The sequence below is a fragment of the Brachypodium distachyon genome, chromosome 4 (assembly GCF_000005505.3).
Source record: "Brachypodium distachyon strain Bd21 chromosome 4, Brachypodium_distachyon_v3.0, whole genome shotgun sequence".
Lineage (NCBI taxonomy): Eukaryota > Viridiplantae > Streptophyta > Magnoliopsida > Poales > Poaceae > Brachypodium > Brachypodium distachyon.
This window is the reverse complement of record NC_016134.3, coordinates 7,112,950-7,129,252: the sequence shown is the minus strand read 5'-3', so window position 1 is coordinate 7,129,252 and position 16,303 is coordinate 7,112,950. Positions and strand designations below refer to the sequence as shown.

Genomic DNA, 16,303 nt, shown 5'->3' with positions numbered 1-16,303 from the left:
GATGGAACGTACACGTGAGAGATGATGCGTGTGGGACCGGTGGGCATGTGATTAGCACGGAGAAAGAACAAACAAATGTGGGCCGTTGGATGGATGATTGTGCTTTTATAAGCAGAGGATATGGAGATTCAGGTTTTGGGTTTCTGCGAGTTCAGCCCGTTTTCGACGGGCGGTAGTCACACGGGTTTCCAGGTTGTACAGTTTACACATATTCGGACCGCGAGTTTCGGCCCGTTTTTCCTGACGGTGTTGTCATTTGACTCTTCCCGTGATCGGAAGGCGGCGGCCGCGAGGGTACCTGCTGCTGCTAGGGATAGTGCCTCCTAGCCCAGCCTTCGGCCGCTGCTCTCCTCCTCGACTCTTCAATCTTTGCTGATCTTCCACCAAGGTAAAAACCCTTGATCCCCACAGGTGTGAGTGGATAGCTACACGATTCGTTTGATCACAGGAGCAGCAGCGAGTAGCTGCGCGATGTATCGCGTACGTACCCTATTACTAGGTCAGTAGTCGGCGTTTGTTTTGTGTGTTAAAAGTTTGGTTATGCCAGTGGTCAAAGGGTTCCATAAAGTACAGATTACTTGCATACAATTTCACAAAATTCTTGGAAGTACAGCGAGAAGCTTTCTAATTTTTCTTGTGTGGGAACCCCAATTTTGGCAGGGAAGACGGAGAAAGTTTAGCGAAGAGCTAAAGTCTCAAATGGAAGGCGGAAAATTCATAAACTACTGAAGGTATTCACCACCTTAAGTGATCGTGAAATTGAGGCCAAGAATCCTAGTCAAGAATTTTGTTGGAATGAACTGAGTCAAGAGCTTGCTACAAAGTTGTCCCCAAGCATTGTATCGCTTGCTTCATTTGATGGTAATTATACTATTGTTTCCACGGTAGTTTTTCCTCCTTTTATTTAACCATCGATTGATAATAATGGGGGAATTAATGATATTGTGTAGGAGACAAGATGCATTATAAATGCACGGGTATAGTACGGAGTAGTTGAAAACAATTCAGACAATACATGTTTTCTGACCTCGTCAGCTTTGATTAGGACAACAGATCTTGAACGGAGGTTCATCCCTACACCGAAGGTTTGTGCTGCCAATTTTCTGTACTTGGCTTGCTTATTAAAGATATGGTAGTCATCTGCTAATCATGATGTAAATCTTTCATATCATTACACATAAAATTGCGTCTTCCAAACAACCAAGTGGTGGATGGATGGATACAACATTACAATTTACATTACAATTTGCCTTTCAGTATGATTCTTATAACCGCTGGATTTTCCCCTGATCTTCGTACAACATGTTTCAGTAACAACGTGCAAGTTGAGCCATGTGCTGACTTATTAGCTGTAAAGCGTTGTTTCGAGACAGGCAAATTAATGGTCACATGTGGATACCGACTGAAAGTCCAAGTGAAGGGTGCAGCAAAGGGTTTAAAGTTGTGTTTGTTTGGGCTGCAGCTTCACAACTTCAGATTCTAGAATCGGCTGCAGCTAGAAGGTTGGAGTTATTTGATGTCTGTTTGTTTGGGCGGCTGATGCGACTGCAAATGTGTTGAAATGATCTAAATGGTAACATAGTTTGTAGATGATTTGGGTGAAAAAGATGACTTTACCGTTTTAAATGTGAATTAGTGGTTTAAGAATTGTGTTTGTTGCAGATATAATTTTTTCACTCCATTAGATGATGTACACATATGACAATAAAAATTCACTAGTTCCAAACATGAAATTCACGTATTCCAAAACAAGCTCGAACTCCGGCAAACACAGTCGTTCAGCTTCGATGTGCATGTAAGTGGGCACTTATTTCACAAATCTATTCACGACTAGCCACTTATATCAGCGTAAGTTGGGAACTCCATCGATTCATCGGCATGGCTGCTGCTCACTGCTGAACCCTAATCAACTAGCTGCTACAACCGGTCCCCTGGCTACAACTGAACATGAATCTCTTTTTTTCTCGGTGGTCCTACTCGAGCGTGAGCCGGCCGTCGAGTAGCAGGTGGATGTATGAATTGAGCGCTGCTGTACCCGGCGAACAGATACACAAGGTGACGAGGGGAGCCTGGGAGCGGCGGCGGGGACTCGGGGAGCAGGACCTCGAGGAGGAGGGGGGCGGGGAGTAAGGACGTCGGACCTCGCCACCTCGGGGTCACGGGGCAGCAGAGGAAGGCGGCGGCGGCCGGAAATCGAGCTGCGGAGCGGATCCGTTCCGACGTCCAGAAGAAGGCTAATGATCCGTTCCGCCGGCCAGAGGAGTGCGGCGGCGCCGGTCAGACAGCGGCAGCCATACAGAGAAGCGACGGCTGGTTTTTTTTCAGGGACAGCTGGGTTATTCGGGATTGGGAAGGGGAGTGCGGTCGGTAGGGGTGACGATTGGAACAGATCGAACCGGTAAGTGGCATTTGTGCCGTTGTATACTCCCTCGGTCCAATAACAACATGAGACATATTAGGATTCGGTTGACCAAGTTTTTGACCACGAATTATTTCATGAATATGTGACTAATGTGATCAAAATAATAACCATAAACAAATATACTTGAGTAAGAATATAATGAATATGAATCTATGTCATATAATTATATATTAATAGAGTAATTTGTGGTCAAAGCATTGGTCAAAAGAAATCTAATACGTCCCTTATTGTTGGATGTAGGTAGTATTTTGGTGGGAGAGCAATTCAGTAAAAAACCACGTTGGAGCTGTAGCCGCTGGAAGAAGCACCGAATTGGCAGCTTCTCGTTTGTTTGGACTTTAGATTCCACGGCCTGAAAGCTGTTGGACTGTTTCTTGGAATCCAAAACAAACACACCCTAAGTTGTCCACACGCAAAATGCATTTACTTTCCACTGCAATGAATCCACCGCAAGAGTAGCTTGGTTAGAACTTCTGGTGATGAAAGCAAGATTGTCGGTAACTTGAAGGTTTATGCTACTAGTCATTATTAACTCTTGTTCCTGAAGACACGTGTTAACTGTCACTTCATAATTGCAGATTGAAGTGTGCCTTTCAAATAAAAAGCGTAAAGAAGGGATATTGTAACATTGTGATTTCTGCTATAATGTTGCTGTTGTCAGCATCACTTATTTTCTCAATAATCGTGCAGCTACACTTGTTGAATCACCTCAAACAAAGGTAGTAGCTCTTGAGCGTGTCTTTAAATCAGTCAATTTTATGGCCACGGATGGGTTAGTGACTGGCGAACAAGACAAATATGATTGCAAATAGCTTAAGGTCTCCACGTGTAAAATCACCAAGGTACATTGCATTGATCTCTCTTTATGTTTTGCATGATGGCATGATGAAATTAGTTGCATCAGAACAAGTGATGATTATCAATCACTACATCTGTAGTCCTTACGAATATCATCTTTTACTGTGTAACCATTGTTAAGTATAACTTTGTTTCTGTGATATAGGCTGGAATTGGAGGGCCCCTTTTTTATTTTAATGGGAACTTTGTTGGCATGAACTTCTATGACACGGAAGGAATTCCTTATCTACCAAGTAATATAATTCTGAGAGAAAATTTCACAGAACCACACTTTTTGTGGCAGTGATCTCACAGAACCACAGTTGTTGCTAACAGTCTCACAAAATCACAACTCTTGGGGCAAGGAGTCTCAAAAAACCCTAATCTCGATGATTAGGCGGCTTGATGGTGTTTCTGACGACCCGGGCCCACAACGTGGCATTGGAGACGGGAGGCCGACGTGGCAACTGACTTGTGGGCCGTGGCATTGGAGACTAGTCGGGGAGGCTGACGTGGCAACTGACTTGTGGGCCCGGGTCGTCAGAAACACCATCAAGCCGCCTAATCATCGAGATTAGGGTTTTTTGAGACTCTCTGCTCCAAGAGTTGTGGTTTTGTGAGACTGTTAACAACAATTGTGATTTTGTGAGACTGTTAACAACAATTGTGGTTTTGTGAGACCACTGCCACAAAAAGTGTGGTTCTGTGAAATTTACTCTAATTCTGAAACTACTGAAGGATTTTGATCCAGAGCGGTATGCCTGTTTTTTGTATGCTATTCAAGTGCTCCGCTGCTTTCGATATACCATCTCTTTTTCATTATAGGTAGTTCCAATGAAAATAGCTATTCGTAGATGTTAAAACCATCTTTGATCTATTGTAGGACTGTTGCTACTGGTACTACAGGAAATCCTAATTATAGGTATATTCTTTATGACATGTCTATGTTTTGGTTGCCTAGTTTCACATAGATTTTTGAAAGTCTGACTTCCCTAAAAATTGATGTTCAATGACAGTTGGCCGGTGCCGAAGCCATATTGTTATTATCCAAGATTATACCGACGTAGAATTCGGCCAAGACGTATATTAGAGTGAAACGAATGTTACTTGTGCATGATGTCATATCACTATGACAGTGTTCAACGTCCCCGAGGAAGAGTTGTGCTCATATTTTATTCGAACATACTTCTACTTAGTGACAGGACAGTGGTAATATGGGCACATAAGTACATTGTTAGTCGTGTTAATGCTTTGGACAGTTGGACCTATGGAATGATTATTTGGTCTCATAATTTTTGAATTATTGCACCCGACCAGGAGCTATCTCCTCGTGCTTGCACCGGACCTCTTCACCCTTGTGAGGTACTGTATCATGGTTCAGGAATCAGGATGCAAGTGAACATCTTAACCAATTTACATACTAATTGTATTCTTATTTGATTGTTTCAAAGTTCTTCTCAGATTCAGAACAGATCTAGCTGATCTCGTTCAGTAGGTTTTTCATTCAAAACTAAGTTTCAGTTTACAGCTAGTTGGTTCTTTTCTCTGAAGATATTCAGTGGAAGAACTATCTAAGATGCCATACTGGACCAGCTAAACCAGCTCCTTTTACCTCCTGTGCTGACTTAATCTGGATGGGTAGATCTCATGTTAGTTTAAATGTCACTTGCCACATACCCAGGCAAAGCTGATCCATTGACCACCAAATGACCTGCTAGTGTCCAGATTATATATTGTCCACTGAAAACAGGGTACTAGAAGGATCCTAAAACTATTTCTTCCATGCAGGGTTAGTAAAAATGTCATGGTCCTGATTTGTGAGGCCAACTATACTCTGACTATATGATTTATGAGTATGCTAGTCTAAATGTGGCGATCCTTGTGGCAATTTAGTTTTTGCACAGGACCTGCCTAAGAACATTTAGATTAATCTTAAGTGTGCAGTTTACATAGCTCCACAAAGTTTAACTAAAAGGCTGGGCAGTTAGGATCTGCCTAAGAACATGTATATTAAATCTAAGTGTTCAGTTTACATATCTCTACAACGTTTAACTAAAGGGCTGGGCAGTTAGGTGAAAAACTGAACTAATTTATAAACTGAAGATGCTAGTTGATTTTCTGGAACCTGGAAGCATACAAAAAATAGGTTGGGCAAAATTAACCATTGCTGAACTGAAAGACAAAAGCTCAGCTAATGACCAACTAGACATGTATGACTGCTCTCGAAAAGAAACAATATCAGTTTAGCACAGTCCACATTATTTAGGCAATCATTGAAGCAATCTTTCACACGCATCAACACACCCAGCAGTTCTAAGCTCCCAGGTAAATTGTCTACTGTATTTTAAAGATATGCTACCTGAAGCTTACCTGAATACTTCTGATCTTACCTGAAGCAAGAAAGGCATATATGCATAAGATAAACGTATACGTATACGTGTCATATACATATACAGAGCACATCCCTTCAATTCTAAACTATCACTAATGAGTGCCAAAATTTACTCTTTTCCACGTTCAGAGAAGTGTATGCCTATTTAAGCCTGAATCAAGTATGGTTCATGGTTTTGCTGTGGCGGAGGGTCTAGAAGCCTAATTCGAGGAGCATTCTCTCCCCACATCGTTTACTATCCTGCCCAACACCTCTGTTCTCTCTTGTTCCACTAATCCGTCGCCCGTCCTGTACCTGCGGCATCAGCACACTGGTCCTCGCCATTTCGCATGGCGACCTGGAACCCTGTCTGGCTGACTGGCTGTCCGGCCTCCTCCCCCCGTCAACAATCTTGAGGTGGCGGCCCGCCTACTGCAGGGTGGTGGCCCATTTCTTTCGGAGCTGTGGCAGTTCTGGCAGGAAGCACAGAGAAGGAAAAAAATAGGTTTTAATCCTATCTAGATGAAGGAGGGTGGTCGATTGATTCTGTGTTGCACTACTATTATTATTATTATTATTATTTTGACAGCTCTGTGTTGCACTATTTGAAACTGAATGTTTGTATATAGACTGTCACTGTTTGTACATAGACTAATGTTGTTGTGTCTAGGATAAGAACGGATCCGGAGTTGCTTCGGAATGATTACACGTGTTTAAGAAATTTTGGTTAGACGGTAGGCCAGCACCGATGCATGTAAAGATGTAATTTAATTTATCCGGGTTTGCTATAGAGAAGTCATTTGATTTTTAGTTAAAGATCAGTTGACGCGGCATCATGTGTGTGAGAGAGGAGAGTGAGATGGCATCTTGATCTTAATCTGACGACTCTAGTGTTTCGATTGAGAGCTTAAGCATTTTCTCTAAATATCACATGCCTGAGACATAGCCAGACTTATATTTTACCATTGCATAGGATTATAGATTAGAGGTTTTCCACAATGCGCGGAGGAACTTTGTCGCCTACTTTAAATTTCCGCTTTGGACTCCTTTTATGATGCCATTTTTTAAAAACAATTTGGCATTTTTTCTAAAACCAGAACAATGTGCATGGCAAGAGAAGGATTCAGTGCACCACCCCGCGCCGTGAAGGGTCGTGGTACTACCTGCATGTTTTGGTAAGAGAAGATCTAGCTAAAAGGAAACCAGGACCGCATGAAAGAGAGAGGGCCAGCCTGCTTGCCATGTATTTACAAGAGAATTACTGCTTCATTTCATAATTCTTGTCTTAAATTTGTCAAAAATAGATGTGTCTATTTTTAAAAAACATTTAGATACATGTAATATTTGGGCAATGGAAACCAGAAAAAACGTCCAAGTGGAGGACACATGCACCCAATTTATCGTGTTCTTGCTCCTACTATGATTTTTGTGGGTTGCATCTCGGGAGAGGGTGGGGTTGGGGACCTCGGGGTGTTCTCGATTACGAATATTTGCTGCTTGTTGTTTGTGTATGGTGAAAGATCGGACCAGATTGGTGAACCCCTCCAGGCCATGCCTCTCTATCAAGACCTTGCGCGAATTGTATCCGGCCATACCGTCGATCGGCAGCTAGCGCAACCACGTGCGTAGCAAAATCTATCTGACGTACATGCTCTACTGCATTTAACCGTTAGCTAGTGACTGGCCGATCGACATGAATTCTCAAAGTGTAAGCACACCCAACAACCTTTTCCTTGACTCCATTATTGCTCTGCCGATCCAGTGTGTTACTCCTCCAGTATTTTCACGAGAGAGAAAAAAGAAAAAAAAGATGACTAGTCCATCGAAGCGAGCCCAGCCACGAGCGGGAACAGTAATAAGCAGGCCAACGTGTCGCTCGCTCCTGCATGCCGGGCGAGGGCTATTAATATCCGCTCCCGGCTACTGATCTCCAGCATCGGCAGTACTACGTTGATTAGACTTGCTCCCATATCGATATCTCCGGCCGGCCTCAGCATGGAGGTCTCGTCGCCGTCGCCGCTGCCGCGGTGGGCTCCGACGCCGAGCCCGTCGCGCCCGCTGTGGCGCGGCTGGCTCGGCACGCCGGACGCCCTCCGCTCTCGGTCCGCGGGGGGCATCCGGCCCTCGCTTGGAAGGATGATGTTCCGGTGGACGACGCAGCGTGGCGCCGGCGATTCGGCGGTGGCTGGAGGGGCGGATCACGTCGTGGTCGAGGACCCCGGGGTGTTCCTGACGTGGGAGGACGTGTGCGTCACGGTGGCCGGCGGCGGGCAGCCGGTGGGGATCCTCAGCGGGATCACTGGCCACGCGGGCCCCGGGGAGGTGCTCGCCATCATGGGCCCGTCGGGCTGCGGCAAGACCACGCTCCTTGATACTCTCGCAGGTTCGGTCCATATATATATCCATCGTCAAAATCATGCATCCCCACAGCCTACCTAATTTAATTGGCAACAGAATGATTAATTCTCCCTTTCTTTTGCGCCACTGCTGTATGCAAGTGCTTTTACCTTCCGTCGGTCGATCCAAGGGCCAACTGCTAATCTAGCTAGAATAGCTAGTATAGATCGATCTGCATGCTCTTCATACCTGAGAATTAATATGTTTCTCTCAAAAGTAATCTTTCTGAATACTTACAATCAAGCTCTAAGATAATTAAACGCGATTAAACCTGGTCAAAACAATGCACACGTACGTTACTACGACATCGAGCTTAGCAGCAGTCGTGCTCGTGCGGCCGGCCGGCGCACACACTACGTACTGTTTGATCAGATCACACGACGTTTTCTCAACAACGACGTACACAAGTAATCTTTGGGGCCGGGTTTGCTGAGTTAAAAGTAAACATTACTTCTTCCATTCCATAATTCTTGTCAAAAAATTACATGTATTTAGACGTTTTTAAAAAATAAATACATCCATTTTTTTTGGCAAATTTGAGACAAGAATTATATAACGAAGGGACTGGTACTATTGGTAACAACAACGCACATGCAGTTAGTAATTTGGAGCGTGCGGCAAGCGTGCACCTAAGAGTGACCTCACCCCAAAAACACTAATCATCCATGATCGTGTTGCTTTAAAAGCCAAGTTTGTTGGTCGCTGAGCACGACGTTGGTAGTTGGGGGTTTGTACTCAACGTGCATTGATTTTCCGAATCAACGCTGATCCTCTCGCTAGTACCACCATCCCTAATGCCATGCCACAGGCGCCGGCCGGCCGCGCTACAGCGAAGATTCGAAGAAGAATGATATCGGCTTGGCACAGACCGGCCAGAACTGCACGTCTGTTTTCTTTTCTCTTTCAAACGATAGATGTACCACGTCTACTTTCTTTTGAAACACATGCGACCCGATATATAGTATATGTGCTGTTATGTTTATGTAAAAGTACAAAACCTGGATTTCCTATTTATAAGACCTAGGGCGAATAAATATTTTAAGTCGATTAAGTTATTTACATAATGTTGTCACGAAAATGTCATGTACATAGTGGAAGTAAAAGTTCAAACAATGTACGCCCAACATTACTCGTAGGAATGTGCAACTTTTATAAAGTTGGAGCTTCCGCATAATATGTAAGATAAGGCAACTAAACCCTTTTCTAGTCATCGATGTTCGAGATCCTCGAATTGGAAACAGAAATTAGTGCGCATACAACTTGTTTCACACGCCGAGGAACTAATTTTTTTTTTTTACTGTCAGTACCAGAAAATTCAAAAATATCGCAAATTGGTACTCCCTCCGTTCCCTTATATATCTTATACTATAATTTTTATAATAAAGCTCATTCTTCTTTTGGCTCTTACACCCGACCAATACCTACTCACAGCCATTTGCTTTTAAATTAATATGAATAGACATACAATAGAAACGAGAGCCTTCTTGATTCAAACATAGAGAGTAATAGTACTAAGGTTGGAAATTTCTTAGACACTTTGCATGGTTTGTTTAAATAATTTGGGATATATTGGATCAATGATGCACTTCCTCCGATACATGTTAATTGTAGAAATATTACTCCTACTTTATCCATATTAAATACATTCAAATTTTGACAAACTTGAAACATTTTTATTAGACGGAGGGGATACTATAATTTTATCACTACACGTACGTACATGTGCCTTCCGAATTACTCCTCCATCCGTCAAGAAAGCGTGATACGCACGGGTTGTTGCTCAAGAAACTTTAGACTAATCATTGATTAAAGTTATATTTGAAGAAACCCCCGTGAAAGTTTCAGAAAGAAAGAACCCCGTGAGAGCTGGATTTCTGAACGGAAAGAGCAGCAGTACGCTGCCCCTTCTGTTATGTCGTGTTGCCGGCCAATCAATCGCCCGCATTAAAATCAGTCCTAACTGTCCTATGCTACGAGGACTTAGCTATGGCTGGAATTAATTACGCAGCTATGGCCGAGAAATCGACGGTCTACTGCCATCCACAGGTGTATGGTGTCATTTCACTATGCAGTTGTCTCTGCGTCTGCGAACATCAGTGCAGTTATGGAGCCGCAAGAAAAACGTTCGCCGGTGGAAAGATACCGTGCCACGGTGGCTTGTGGTTAATCCCTAGGTGCTCTCGAGTGAAAGTGAAAGACAACAATTTTTTTAGTTGAGAAACAAGACGTAGTACAAATGTTAGAGTCTTTTACGTATAGTCCGTCCGTGTAAATCGACAAAATTAATATAACAGTCCAAGCGTAAATTTTTACCTACCTTTGATCTCTTTACTCAGCGTCTCAACCGGACTTGGTTAACGCCACGTGGCTTGTTGAGAAAAATGTACTCATTCCAACCCAAAACAAGTGTCTAGGCCAGTTCAAAACTGAAACACTTATTTTGAATCGGAGATAGCAACAATTTTTAGAGCATGTTGTCTCTCCATCCTTGCATTAATCTAAACAGTGTCACTGGATATACTTCTGTGCGCGCACCTTTCTCTTTTGTCGTGATAGAAATCTGCAATAGTCCAGATATTATTTTGTGAGGTAAATACACTCATGGTCCAACTACTTGAGAGGGTGAGCAAATTAGTCCAACCTCTTGTAAAATGGCATGTAGTAGTTCTAATAGTTGAGATGCGAAAGCAAAAGATCCAATTTAATCCGAATTAAAACGTGGCAACATCTGGGACGTCCGTCTGGCCAATAAGTATTTTTAGCAGAGAGACCCCTGCATGAAACATTTTGTAGGAAGCTAAATCATTGCAGTCTTCTTCAGAATCATTGGCGATGTAGCATTGCATTCATTACATTATTTTCTGGTAAGACTACGCTACCCATGAGAGAGTTCTGTACTAAATCTGAACCCAAGCTAGGCTCCAGCACCGGTGGCGTCGAGGTTATCCCATGTGGCGCCGACTCAGAGCCACCGAAATGTTAAGTGTGGTCTCGACAACATGAAGAAGACTGGGTCTAACCGGGTAACCTTGGCATTACAGTTGCTCTCACAATAAAAAAATAAAAAAATGACAGTTGCTGGCGCTGATGCCTAGAGGCCAGAAGTGCAAATATAGCGGGATAGATCGAGACCGTTTGCGGTATTAAGACCGAGAAATGATCATTTAGGATAAAGTACTCCTAGGAGTTGGACGTGCGTAATAGGCATTTTGTGCGATGTCTAAAAGGTTGTCTATTCAAAATAGTGTCAAAGGCCGTGTGCTCCTGGTGGAAAAAAAAATCAACATTCCATAAGTAAAAAAAATATGAGAACATTCATCGTGTATTTTAATACAGGTAGGCAGCGTCTCCGGTGAAAACCACCTCTAGTGAAAACATTGTAAGTTGTTAAAAAATTCTCAAAAAATTATATATTAGAAAGTTGATGTTTTATAGATGTGTCAAATTTCAAGTCCAGATTCAATTGTGTTTAGGAGTATGGAAAAAATCACCATAGAATGGTGGTTCTTCACTGTTGGACACTATTTATTTATATATATATTATTTTAATTATTTTCCACATGTGATTGAGTTTCAACTTGCAATTTTGCAGATTAGTAGAACATCGCACCTCATACATAAGGTGTTTATGTATATGTTTTTTTTACATCTACATATGGTTTCTATGGAGTTGCATTGTAGGGGTGGTTTTCGCCTTATTCTACCATATTTATGTTAAATTTCATTAAAAGATATAAGTTTTTGTGTGTTCCATGTAAACAGAATAAAGTTACTGTTTTAATTTTTTTTCCTTTCCAGAGTATCGGGTTTGACGTTTCTATATCTAGTACACAAGAATGCTATATGTTACATATTCCACCGTCCAACAAAGGATGTCTTAACTTTAATTAAATTTGAATACATCTATATGCTAAGTCATGTTTAGATACATCCAAATTTTGACAAACTTGAGACATCTATTGTTGGACGTAGGGAGTACAAAATTTAAAGGTATAAAAATGACACAATAGTGTTTCCGCATAAAAAGAACTCAGAGAATTATTGATACTTTTAAGTATTCTATTTGATTTTGCTGTTCAGACTGCGACCACATGCCCCCGGGTGCCAAAACATTGGTTCCAGGAAATTTAATTATTATTAATTTTGTACAACATAGGCACAAGATAAAATTATTTTTAGATAATGTGACCCAAATAGTATAAATCTGTGCACATAAGGTTCAATTTTAGTCCACGTGTCTAAAAACTAGGAAACTACTTTGAACAGTACAAACTAGAAATAAGGGCTTCTTAGATTCAAACCAGTTTCATGGAATTTTTGGAGGATTTAAATCCTCTTTTTTTTTTGCAAGGGGGCATGATTTAAATCGTTAGCGCCAAGTGTAGGTTGCAGAATTGGAATTTTTTCCTAACAATTCTTATGAACTCTATTTTCTATTTTGGAGAAAAAATTCATCCACTTAAACAAAGTCCTTTTTTTTCCATTGTGTGTCAAATTGTTGTTAATTCCTGCAGTTTTCAAATAATCCTATCGGATTTAAGAGCACTTAACATTAATTTAGATCCCTTCTTTTTCCTATTAATGTGTTTTGAGAGTCTGATTTTATTTACTAATACATTCCAGTTGGATTCTTTTGTTTGTTTCTTTACTATTGAGTTGAATTTTGATCTAAATTTGTATTACACTGTACATGCATGTTCTGTTAGCTTATTTTGATAAAATTAAATATTTACATAATTGTTGTTCTGGAATGATGGGCTGAAACCATAGTGGACGTGTGCATGCCTTTTGCGAATGGAAAAATATAGGACTTTCACTCCTATTACACAAAATTACAACACATGTTTAAATTTTGTAAATACTACAATTCATATAGTTTAAAATTGTCTCATACCATAATAATTCCAACAAATATGTTTGAAATGTTCCAAAAGCAAATGAAAAATAGTTCTAATAAGATGTTCCATAAATAACAATTACTCCCTTCGTTCCATATTTTATAAGATGTTTTCTCTTTGTCCTAAGTCCAACTTCTTAAATTTTGACCAAGTTGTTAGAAAAATATACCAACATATATATCTATATCCAATTCCAATTCTGAACTATAAAGTTTAATATCTACATCCAAATAGGTGTTAGAGTTAGAAGGCCCCTCCAAATATGTTTTGTTATAAACTTTTAAGTATGAATTGCATTTTTTTCTCATCAGTTTGAGCTTTTGGGTTAACGAAACTAATGGTATCAGAGCCAAAATGGGTTGCCGCTATTAAATTGCACCCCACTTTATGTATGGCCAATATTATTGTTATTCCGAAATAATTTCCTAGCTTGGTTCCCTGGTTTTAGCCATTTGATTGAAGTTTCTGCTGCATCGAACGCAGGAAGGTTAGGCCCCGGAATTAATCAAACCGGGGTGATTCTAATCAATGGCCGCCCGGAGAAACTCGCCTTCGGAACCTCGGTAAGACGACGATTTTCCTCAGTGAGAATATGTCTTCCGATACACATTTTCCATGAAATGCCCGTTTGAAACATTTGGATCTCCATGCGTGAATTCAGGCTTACGTGACCCAAGACAGCGTGCTGATGTCGACGCTGACGGTGCGGGAGGCGGTGTACTACTCGGCGGCGCTGCAGCTTCCGGGCGCGATGTCGGCGGCGGAGAAGCGGGCGCACGCGGATCTGGTGATCCGGGAGATGGGGCTGGGGGACGCCATGGACACCCGCATCGGCGGGCGGATGCGCAAGGGCATCAGCGGCGGGCAGCGGAAGCGGGTGACCATCTGCGTGGAGATGCTCACCCGGCCCCGGCTGCTGTTCCTGGACGAGCCCACCAGCGGGCTCGACAGCGCCGCCTCCTACCACGTCATGAGCCACATCGCCAGGATCGCCGCCAGGGAAGCCATGACCGTCGTCGCCGCCGTGCACCAGCCCAGCGGCGACGTCTTCGACCTCTTTCAGAGGCTCTGCCTGCTTGCGTATGGCAAGACCGTCTTCTTCGGAGCAGCTTCTGATGCCACAGAGGTCAGATTGATTCTTGGGCTAAGCCCAGGGAACTTAATTTGACTGAATGTTTCTTTACAAGTGTTGAATTTAAGATTAGAGCTGTATACTGAATTCTGATATATCCAATTCTTGTACTGTAGTTCTTTACTCGAAGTGGCTTTCCATGTCCGCACCTGAGGAACCCATCTGACCACTTCCTGAGAATAATCAACAAAGATTTCGATGAGGTATACCTGCTTTTTCTGATCTTTATATATAGATGATGTTTTGACTAAAACTATTTTCTCCTTTATTAATATAAATCATATATGCAGGAGATTGTGGAAAGTTCCAAACCTAGGAGGAAAACTGCAGCTGAAGCAATAGATATCCTCACAGATGCATACCACTCCCCTGATTACTCTGAGAAGACAATGAACCAAATATCTGTGATGAAACAGATAGTAAGTTTTTGACATAGTCATTTGCTTCAAGAGTTCTTTAATCTCCTTCCCGAAACAAAAAAAAAGAGTCCCCTTTAAGAAAATGGTACTTATATTGTCCACGACAAGAATATATATAGGGACAGAGGAAGTATGTTACAATCGTGTGATCTTCCATTTTAATGAACCTACATCGAACTTTTCACTGCTGATAATCTGGTGATGATCTACCATGTTTACCTTACGCATGTCATTCTAACATGTGCTATATTAGGTTGGAGCTCCTTTCAGGAGGAGGGAACAAGCCAGCTTCTCTGCAAAGCTCCTTGTGCTCACCAGAAGGTCATTTGTAAATATGCACAGGGACATAGGGTACTATTGGATGCGTTTGGCTGTCTACCTCGGCATTGGTATTTGTCTTGGCACGATATTCTACCAAGTTGGCCATAGTTACAGCTCTATCCAGGTAAGCTCAATCATACCATTTCTGTAGGGCTATGCACATAGCACCCTATATATATAATTAATACTGTATGTATTAGTAAGCTGATTACATTTCCTAATTGTTCAGGCTAGATGTGAAGTAATAATGTATACCACCGCACTTCTAACGTTCATGGCAATTGGGGGATTCCCTTCTTTCGTAGAAGACGTAAAGGTCTGCTTTCTCTCCCATCAGAGTAACAGTTTGTTTTTATGAGATACTCACTCCGATCCATAATAAGTGTCTTTGATTTAGTACAACTCTAATACGTCATCTATTATGGATCGGAGGGAGTACCAGTCAAAAACTGAAAATACATTCTAATTTTTCTCAAATTGGCATTTAGGATTGGATGCTCCACTGTTATAGACACATGTCTTGTTTTAACATAAATTTTGCACTTCAAAATAAAATTTTGCTCTGAAAGAAACTTTTTGCTCTATTTTTTTCTGCAACTCAGGTGTTCAGAAGGGAGCGGCTGAGCGGCCATTACGGTGTAGCAGAGTTCGTCATCTCAAACACACTGTCGGCCACTCCATACTTGGCCGTGATCGCCGTGATCTCAGGCGCAATGCTCTACTACCTAACGGGGCTATCCAGAGGCACCGACCGGTTCGCCTACTTCGTGGTGAACCTCTGCATGTGCACGCTGCTGGTGGAGAGCATCATGATGATCATCGCCGTTATTGTGCCGGACTTCCTGATGGGCATCATCGTTGGCGCCGGAGTCCAAGGGGTGATGATGCTCAACGGCGGCTTCTTCCGGCTCCCCAACGAGCTCCCCAAGCCGGTCTGGAAGTACCCTTGTTACTACATCTCCTTCCACAAGTACGCGGTGCAGGGGTTCTACAAGAACGAGTTCATGGGGCAGTCGTTCCCGAGTGACCAGCTGGTGGAGGCCAATGTCACCATCAGTGGCCTTCAGGTGCTGCAGGAGAAGCTGCAGGTGGAGATGTGGTACTCCAAATGGGTCAACATTGCTATCCTCTGTGGGATGATGGTGGTGTACAGGGCGATGTTCTTCGGTATTGTTAAGATTGCAGAGGAGGTCAGGCCAAAGCTGAGGGGAATGAGATGCAAATGGTGTAAATAGTCATGTCTCGTTGTTATGTGCATCAATCGATTGCAGAGATCACACGTACAAACTTCTTTTCGAAAGGAGGAAAAAATTGTATCTACGCTTAATTTTCTCCTCTTTTTATAACGTAGTTTGATAGTTGTAATACCTCAGAATTCAGATGACCTATATTACTTTGGCACATTGATAAAACGGAAAACTTGATAAAATGCCCTCTTCGAATATATGCTTTCCTTTTCATAAAGGTTTATTTGGTTTCGTCATGACAAGATTTTGACCAACTATT

At 42.2% G+C, this 16,303-nt stretch overlaps 1 protein-coding gene across 1 annotated transcript; it reads left to right on the top strand.

Annotated features, from left to right (window-relative positions):
- The first annotated feature begins 7,553 nt into the window (after positions 1-7,553).
- Positions 7,554-16,241, top strand: LOC100822663 (ABC transporter G family member 11). Its single transcript, XM_003575511.4, has 8 exons — positions 7,554-8,013; positions 13,409-13,488; positions 13,587-14,051; positions 14,174-14,260; positions 14,348-14,476; positions 14,730-14,921; positions 15,027-15,113; positions 15,400-16,241. The coding sequence occupies exons 1-8, from the start codon at positions 7,626-7,628 to the stop codon at positions 16,030-16,032; spliced, it is 2,061 nt and encodes a 686-aa protein (XP_003575559.1). The 5' UTR covers positions 7,554-7,625; the 3' UTR covers positions 16,033-16,241.
- The last annotated feature ends 62 nt before the right edge of the window (positions 16,242-16,303 follow it).

Coding starts and splice junctions, on each gene's coding strand:
- LOC100822663 (XM_003575511.4), top strand. CDS start 7,626: ATGGAGGTCTCGTCGCCGTCGCCGCTGCCGCGGTGGGCTCCGACGCCG. Junction 13,489..13,586: donor AACTCGCCTTCGGAACCTCG/GTAAGACGACGA, acceptor GCGTGAATTCAG/GCTTACGTGACCCAAGACAG. Junction 14,261..14,347: donor TCAACAAAGATTTCGATGAG/GTATACCTGCTT, acceptor TCATATATGCAG/GAGATTGTGGAAAGTTCCAA.